Genomic DNA, 8,653 nt, shown 5'->3' with positions numbered 1-8,653 from the left:
GTGACAAAGTTTGAAGCCCTAATGTTGGGAATCGAAAATGCCTTTAACCTAGGGTGTTTTCATCTTTCCATTTTTGGAGATTCAAATATTATTGTTGCTTTGGTTAAGATAATTTACACCCCATCAAATAAGGTTTTAAAAATATATACACAAGTGGTTTTGTAGTTAATATCTAATTTAATGTCTTTCAACTTTACTCATATCTGAAGGAATTAAATTTAATATCAGATAGGTTTATAATTGTCTTTATAGCTAATCCTAAAAGATCATTGCTTCCTGAAATACCAAATTGTACTTTCCACTATTTGTATAATCCTCCCTTTCTTGAAAACATTTAATCTTGGCAAGTTTTTTTTGATGATGAAGACATATGTGCCTTCTTGCAAAATGAGCCCCTCAATAAGAAAACAAATATTTCTTTGGAAGATAATAAATTTCCTAAAGAATTAAATTCTTTGGAAATCTCATTTTCATCAAGTGACATACATAATTATAAGAAAAACTCTAAAGATGATTCTAAAATAAAAATAGGCAAAACTATTCCCACGATTATTGAGACTCATGAGGATCCAAGTATTTTGAATATTGAATCCCAATGTTAAAACATGATAATCAAAATTTCATTGATTTGTTCTGAATTTCATGATGCCTTTGCATGGTTTTGATCCAAGTGTAATTCAACATGGAATACCCGTTAAAGACTATGTGAGGCCAGTGAGACAAAGATAGATACACAGACTCATTAACTTTGCACTTGAAGCAATTATTAGGAAGGATGTTGATAAGCTTCTAGCCGCTGAAATGATTTCCCTATTAAATATCCATATTGGGCATCAAACCTTATTCTTGTGTGGAAAAATAGAGGATATATTATATTATGAGTTTATTTTCGTTCTCTAAATGAGGAAAGTGTGAAAGATAGCTTCCCACTTCCTAATAAAAAATTAATTTTACAAGAAGTTTGTGGGTTCTCAAATCATATCACTCCTTGATGGCTTCTTTGGATATAACCAAATACGTTCCAATAGAGTTGAAAAATAAAAAACTACCTTTGCCACCTAAATGGGAACCTTTGCTTACAAATGCATGCCTTATGGACTAATCAATGTAGGTGCCACATTTAAACAAGCTATGCAACTAACTTTTGATGATCCGATTGGTAGGATTATTCAAATTTGTCTTGATGATCAAACTGGCTATTCTAGAATCCAAGAAGATCATTTTAATAATTTTAAATAGTCTTTATTTACTATAGAAAATTTGGAATGTCATCAAAACCAACAAAATCTATTTTTGGTGTACTGGAGGAAATATACTCACACATATTGTATCAGATTTTGAAATCAATATTTATCTAGAAAGAGTTATTTCTATTCAAAATCTCACAGTCCCAACTTCAAAGAAAGAAATACAATCATTCATGGGAAAGATTTATTTTGTAAGGAGATTCATACCTAATTTTTCTAGAATGGTTAAACCCATTCACAATTTGTTAAAACAAAATCAAGCATTTTCCTAGAATGATACTAGTGGAAAAAAAATGTGAATACAAAAATGCAATTACTTCTCCTCCCATCTTGGAAAATCCTAATTTTGTTTGTAAATATTTCATTATCTCTGCAATTATTTTTAAAAGGATGACAATAGTAATGAACATCCAATAACTAAATCGCGCGCGCTCTGATACGAGACCAAGCTAGGTCTGCGAACGACTGCCGCCGCCATGGCTGCTCCAGGGGGTGCGGAGCCCTCTCCCACCCCTCCGCTAACACCTGCAGAAGCCTTCCGAAGTATTCTAACGCAGAGGGGAAAAAAATGATCTCACCCTGAAGTCCCGAAGTTTATCAAAAAGCTGGACGAAATTCCAGAAATCGCTTTACCAGAAGACCAAACGATCAAAATCGCCCTTGCCTTGGCTGACAGAGGCTTAGTGGGGCAATTTATGGGTCGGTGGCCAACCACAAAGTCGACTGATGAATGGGTTCAACGAAACTGGAGACCCCTGCTGCCCAACAATGTGATCAGTTACGCGGTTGGAAGGGGATTTTTCATATTCGAATTCACTACCAAGGAAGACCGAGATCTGGTGTTCAGAAATGGCCCATATTTCATGGGAAATCAAGGTCTCTTTCTGAACAAATGGACACTCGATTTTGACCCCTCAGTCGATGTTCCAAAGGAGGTCCCTGTTTGGGTTCGGTTGCCCAATCTGCCAATACACTGCTGGAGCTATCAATCTCTGCAAAAGATAGGAAACAGACTGGGTAGATTCATCGACAAAGGTGATAACAAGGGCCAATACACCTGCGCCAGAATCTGCGTGGAAGTTGACCTCGAAGCTGGACTACCGGAAGCCATCAAGCTTACAGTGGGAGATTTGCACCACTTCCAGAAGCTGGATTACGAGCAATTGCCCTTTAAATGCAGAATCTGTCTTGAGCATGGCCATTTTCAAAGAAACTGCCCCAAAGCACCATCAGGGGACAAAGAGGAAGAAGAAGGTTGGAAGGAAATAAAAAAGGGAAAGGTAGTCTCAAAGCCAAACGAGAAGAAGCAGACAGGACCAAATGGGAATCATCAGCCCAATGACAAGTCCAAACCAGTCTCAAACGAAGGCACATCCTCAGGTGAAAAGGTGGAGGCCTTAGAGAACCAAGAAGAACCTCAAGATCAGCCGAAGATAAGGAAAGATTCCGAAGAAGAATCAAATGCCCACCCAGCCAAAGCAGATCAAGGAGAAAAAGCAGGCAACAACGAGCACATTAGTCTTGCATCTGACTCAGGGGAAGAAACAGAAGAAAGAGAATCCGAGTCAGACAGCTCACAAATATCTCCTATCAAATCAACAAGGGGCCGGAAATCCAAGAAGAAACAGAGAGAGGAGAAAACCTACATGGATGTTCTCCAAGGCTCCCAGAAAACTCTAAAGGGAATGATGAACACCAGATCTGGGCGCAAGAATAACAAGGCTCCAAAAGGAGCCACTCCTCCCCAATCCAATAAATAATGAAATACGTCTCCTGGAATTGCAGAGGATTAGGTAGCAGGCTGAAAGAAGAGGCCCTGAAAGACATTGTGAGGTTGCATGTGCCTGAAATCCTTCTCATCCAGGAGACAAAGCTGGAGGACACTCTTCTCCTCCACTCCAGCAAAACATTTTGGCGCAAAGGCCCTGGTAGAGCAGTCAGTGCTAGAGATGCCTTTGGTGGGATTGCCTCCTTCTGGGACAGCTCCAAATACGACTTGATTCAAGAAGAAAGTTTCCAGCACTGGATATTCACTCAGCTCCTACACAAAGACTCTGGTCAACAAGTAAGTATGTTTAATCTTTATGCTCCGGTCTCCCCATCAGAGAAAAAATTTTGTTGGGACTCGCTGCAGTCCTTTCTTTTACTGCAAAATCCAGAAAACATCATTATTGCAGGGGATCTGAACGTTACTCAAGGCGCTGAAGAGAAAAAAGGTGGTTCCCCTGTAAGGGATCCAGCTAGAGAATGGGTAGAAGATATAATGATTGGCTGGGATCTGGAGGACATCAAACCTTCAGCTGGGAAATACACCTGGTCTAATAAAAGATTAGGCCCCAGCCATATAGCTGCTTGTTTGGACAGATTCCTAATCCAAGCCTCCTTCCTTACTAGCGGTCTAATGGCCTCATCCAAAATTCTGCCCAACTGAACCTCCGATCATAAACCCATAAGTCTCGAGCTCTCCATGGGTGGGTTTCTCGGCCCCATTCCTTTTAGATTTAGCCCGTTGTGGATTCAGCAAGAGGATTTCAATGAAGTGGTTTCTGAAGTCTGGAACCAGAAAATACAGGGATCCCCTTTCTTCGTGTGGGAAGAAAAGTTGCGGGCTCTTAAGAGAAGACTCAAGGAGTGGGCTAAAGCTTTGAAAACTCCTGCTGCCAAGAGAAAAGAGTCTGAAGAAAATCTTGTTGTCCTCCAAACATCAATGGAGAATTCAATTATTACCCAAAGTCTGCTCCAAAAAGAAATTGAGTTGCAAAAATCCCTTCATAAAGCCAGTAGAGACGAAGAGGAGTATTGGAGACAAAAATCCAGAAACTTATGGTTGCAAGCCAGCGACAAAAATACTAGTTTCTTCCACAAGCATGCCGAAGCCCGAAAGCAATTCAAAAATGTTTCTGAAATTCGCTCCCATGATGAAGTGGTTAAAGACTTTGAAGGCATCAAAAGAGCAGCCTTCTCTTACTTCAAAGATCTCTATTCAGCGCCGGATGACCAGCCTATAAATCCTCAAGCCTATCCGTATAATCTAATTCCCCTCTGTGTGCAAGACCCTGTCAATAATATGCTGACTGCTCCGATCAGCATGGATGAGCTCAAGAAAGCCTTGGATTGCATGGAACCGGATAAGGCGCCAGGGCCTGATGGGTTCACTGCTAGGTTCCTTTAGGCTTGCTGGTCAACTATCAATAAATACCTTCTGAGAATGGTCAGGAAGTCCCAATACTGCGCAAATATAGGAGGCAGTACCAATTCAGCCTTCCTGGCACTAATACCGAAAGAAAAAGGAGCTTCAGATTTCAGTAGATTTCGACCCATTTCACTGTGTAATACTAGTTATAAACTGATTACCAAAATAATATCCATTCGCCTCAAGAATATTCTGCCGGACATCATCCCGGAGAACTAAGGAGGCTTCATTAAAGGGAGAAAGATACTCGATAATATTATGCTGGTACAAGAGGCAGTTCACTCAAGTGGCCAGAGGAAAGAGAGAGGAATGGTAATAAAACTCGATTTGGCTAATGCCTTTGACAGGGTGAGGCATGACTTTCTGTTTCCTGTCATGATGAAAATGGGCTTCTCAATAAAATTCATAAATTGGGTGAAAGCCTGCATCGCCTCTCCTTGGATTGCACCGTTGGTAAATGGCCGTTCGACTGAATTTTTTAAAGCTTCCAGGGGATTAAGACAAGGCTGTCCGCTGTCACCGCTTCTCTATGCTATTCAAGCCTCAGTGCTTAGTTTCCAGCTCGACTTCTGTCAGCAAGTTCAAATTTTGCTAGGACTCAGAATGGTGCATAAAGTCAAAGACATAAACCATGCCCAATTTGCCGACGATACGCTGCTTCTAGGTGGAGCGAGCATTAACTCGGCCATATATTTTAAAAAGGAACTGGATATTTATAAGGAAGCCTCCGGTAGCAAGATAAACTACTCAAAAAGCACAATCTATGGCTGGAACTGCTCAGCCAAAAATCTGGCTGATATAGCTAGGCTTCTTGAGATGAAAATATGTCAGGACTGGGAATCATTCAAATACCTTGGGATCCCAATTTTCAGATCCATTCCTAAAGTCACCCATTGGATGCCCCTATTGGATAAGCTTAAACTCAAAATTCAAGCCTGGGGAGCCTCCTGGCTGAACACTGTTGGGAAAATAATTCTTATAAAATCTGTCCTAACAAGCATGCCTCTCTTTCAGCATTCCATTCTCCTTGCCCCCAAAACCTTTCTCAGTAAAATGGATGGTATGCTGAGGAGATTCCTGTGGGAAGGGGGGAAAAACAATGAAAGAAGACTTCATCTTGTAAATTGGGATACCATTAAGAGACCATTCATGGAAGGAGGTCTACAAATGAGAGAGTTGGCTGCTCAAAATCTCGCTCTAGGCTCAAAAATTCTGTGGAATATTGTGGCTGGGAAAACAAGCTGGAGCAAGAAAGTACTGTGGAAGAAATACTTTCAAGGTCAACGATTGAGATGTTTTGACCTTCCACCAAAAACCGCCAAAGGTTCCCCAATATCCAAGCTCTGCATCGCGGCTCTGGAGAATTTCAGCTCCAAGCTGTACTGGATTCCAGGTAATGGGAAAAAAATCAGAATTTGGGAAGATCAGATTCTTGGAGACCAGCCGCTACACCATATAGAAGGCCTGGCAAATATTAAATCATGGCTGCAATCCAACAACAAAGAAACCCTCTGGGACATATCCAAATGGACGGAGGATGATGGTAGAAGATGGGAGAGCTGGAATCTAGGAGAGGTGCCTCACCGGTTGAAATCTGAAGCTTCATTACTCTTAGACAAACTCCAAGGAAAATCCCCCTTGTCAGCAACAACCAAGGAAAAAAGAGGATGGGGCTCCCATACTGGCTCCTTCTCGGTTGCTGAAGGATACAAAAGTTTGATAGTTGTTCCGAATGTTCCTCCAGACCCAACGCAATGGAAATTCATATGAAACTTCCCTTCTCTCCCTAAAATAGATTTCTTCTGTTGGACGCTTGCTCATAACAGTATTCTCACTGGAGATAATCTGAGAAAACGTGGAATGGAAGGGCCTTCCAGATGCCCATTATGTATTTCAGAGGAAGAAACAACTGATCACCTGTTGTTGTTGTGCCCCTTTGCCAAGGCTGTGTGGAACGGGGTTCTGAGCTCAAGGGCGGACAAGATTGAGATGCCAAGAAATGTGCCAAATCTGCTTCACGAGTGGGCCAAGCTAGCTCCGTTCTCTTTCAATAAAAAAAAAAACCTGCTAAAAACTGCATGGATGTGGATCCCAAAATTCATCTGCTAGAAGTTATGGCTGGAAAGGAATAGCAGAATATTCAGAGGAGAAATCTGCACAGCTAACAAGGTTATATCCAAAATTAAAGCTATGCTGGGAGAGACATTGGAAGCTAAGACGGCTTTAAGGAACGAAGTGAGCCTGGACAGCGAGGAGGAGCTTTGGCTGAAAGATATTGTTCCAAATAATCAAATCATCCCTGTTTTGCCAGCCTCTTGCCATGCTATGTGGGAAATACGTCTGGAAGAACAAGAATTTCTAAAGTGGAGATCGGCCCTAGATGACCACTGTCTATTTTTCGACGGGGCCTCTAAAGGCAATCCTGGAGCTACGGGAGGAGGTGGAATACTGCTGAATCCAGATGGCACTATAGTTCTCAGGTATCATTGGGGTCTGGGAATCGAATCAAACAATAGAGCTGAGGCTCTAGCTTTGTGGCAGGGGCTGAAACTGGCTCTCAAACGGAACATCCAATCCCTGACGGTCTTTGGAGACTCTCGCCTCATCATTCAAGCAATGAACTCTTTCTCGAACCCGATGCAGATCCACTTAGGCCGCATTCTCAAGAAAGTTAGATCCATGCTGGTCAAATTTCAAAAAATTTCCTTCTACCACATATTGAGGCAGTTGAATCAACAAGCTGATTTGGAAGCCAATCTTGGCTCAGCCAGTAGCCATCGAACCCTTACAGTCAACTCTGAAGATTCTCAATGCATCATACCTTAATCGCCTTCCAAGAAAACTGTTCTATCGGATGAATGGGGGTTCAGCTTCTGAACCAGTAACTCTGGATATGCTTCAGGCTATGCTTAGCTAGTTACCAATTCACCGGTTCCTGAGTCAAATCTTCAAGCTCCAAAGGAGGGCATTCAAAAACTTTGATGCTCAGATTCTCTGTCCCTGGCAGACTCTTTAATACTCAGCAGAAACAGGAACCTGAGGATGAATAACTGATTTTAAGTAAACAAAAGCAGAGGCGATCTTATAACAGGAAGGGTACTGCATGGGAAAAGTAAGGATTCATTGGGCAGCATCTGAATCGTTTCCATTCGTGAATCCCCAAACTGAAAGACGGAATCCCCTGTGTCGGCTTGGATAATGTGAGATCGCGTGGAGACTTGTACCAGCGAGTTACAGGTGTGCAGCTTCCCGGAACTGAGGTCGAGTGGCTATAATCAGATCTGGGGCGCATTTTCAATCATTAATGTTGATGGAGGTAAAGTTTAGAATCACTTCCGCAGCTGAAAACATCGCTTTGGGTTGAATGCCAAGGATCCGTTGTTGCAGTTGCCAGGAGGGTAGAAGCAAGAAGCGGAGCAGCATTGACTAAGATCGCCCTTATTCATTCCATCTAGAAAGCGGAGGGATCCTCAATAGTTCGTGCATCCAGGGAAAGAGGAGGAAAAGGCATTGTTCCTTATTGCGAGACAGAGAACCAAATCGGACAGCATAAACTTTTAAATGGCCGATCAACCAGAACCTAACTGGCAAACTGGAATAGTCTGGCATATCTCAGAACCAATAAGGCAAGGATTCGGTGAACATCTCCCCAAAGGGAGACATTTTGTAACAAGAAAGCTGAGAAATATGAATTTTGAGAAATCTCTTCCAGATGTAAAAAGTATGCGGCAGCTGTTTTGCCGCCAATCAAAAATTAACCGTTACAGTCAAAAAAAAATGAACATCCAATAACTAACATGATCTGTTATGCAACCATCTCACAAAATAGAAGAAGAGATAGATCAACAACTTCAAAATAAGCCTCTTTGAGGGGGAAACCTCCTTTACATTACACAAATAAACAATTATTTGATGACACAAATGAAAATACCTCCTTTCTATATATAGGAGTCTAAGGGGTCATAATATAATAAGAGACGACATAACAATAATAATGTAAGATCACAACAATAACAATAGTGGGCTTCTATGGGGCACAATAATAACAATATGGGGACTACATGGACACAACAATACGATAAGGGGGTTGCTCTAATAACAATAAGGGGCTACACTAGTAGTATAGGGACCTAAAATTCCCCTCTCCTTCAAAAAGTGTTGTACTCAATGCTTGAGGAGTTATGGATGCTTTTGTATAAAATTCTCATCCTCC

At 41.6% G+C, this 8,653-nt stretch overlaps 1 protein-coding gene across 1 annotated transcript; it reads left to right on the top strand.

Annotated features, from left to right (window-relative positions):
• The first annotated feature begins 3,714 nt into the window (after positions 1-3,714).
• Positions 3,715-4,419, top strand: LOC149158602 (uncharacterized). Its single transcript, XM_089434045.1, has one exon. The coding sequence runs from the start codon at positions 3,715-3,717 to the stop codon at positions 4,417-4,419; it is 705 nt and encodes a 234-aa protein (XP_089290171.1).
• Positions 4,420-8,653: the final 4,234 nt, after the last annotated feature.

Source organism: Pinus tabuliformis, chromosome 5_2 (genome assembly GCF_031772625.1).
Source record: "Pinus tabuliformis cultivar Carrire ecotype Pingquan chromosome 5_2, CPIR1, whole genome shotgun sequence".
NCBI lineage: Eukaryota > Viridiplantae > Streptophyta > Pinopsida > Pinales > Pinaceae > Pinus > Pinus tabuliformis.
This window is presented reverse-complemented; position numbering and strand designations above follow the sequence as displayed.

Excerpts from the sequence above, each read along its gene's own strand:
- LOC149158602 (XM_089434045.1), top strand. The coding sequence starts at position 3,715 with ATGGGTGGGTTTCTCGGCCCCATTCCTTTTAGATTTAGCCCGTTGTGG.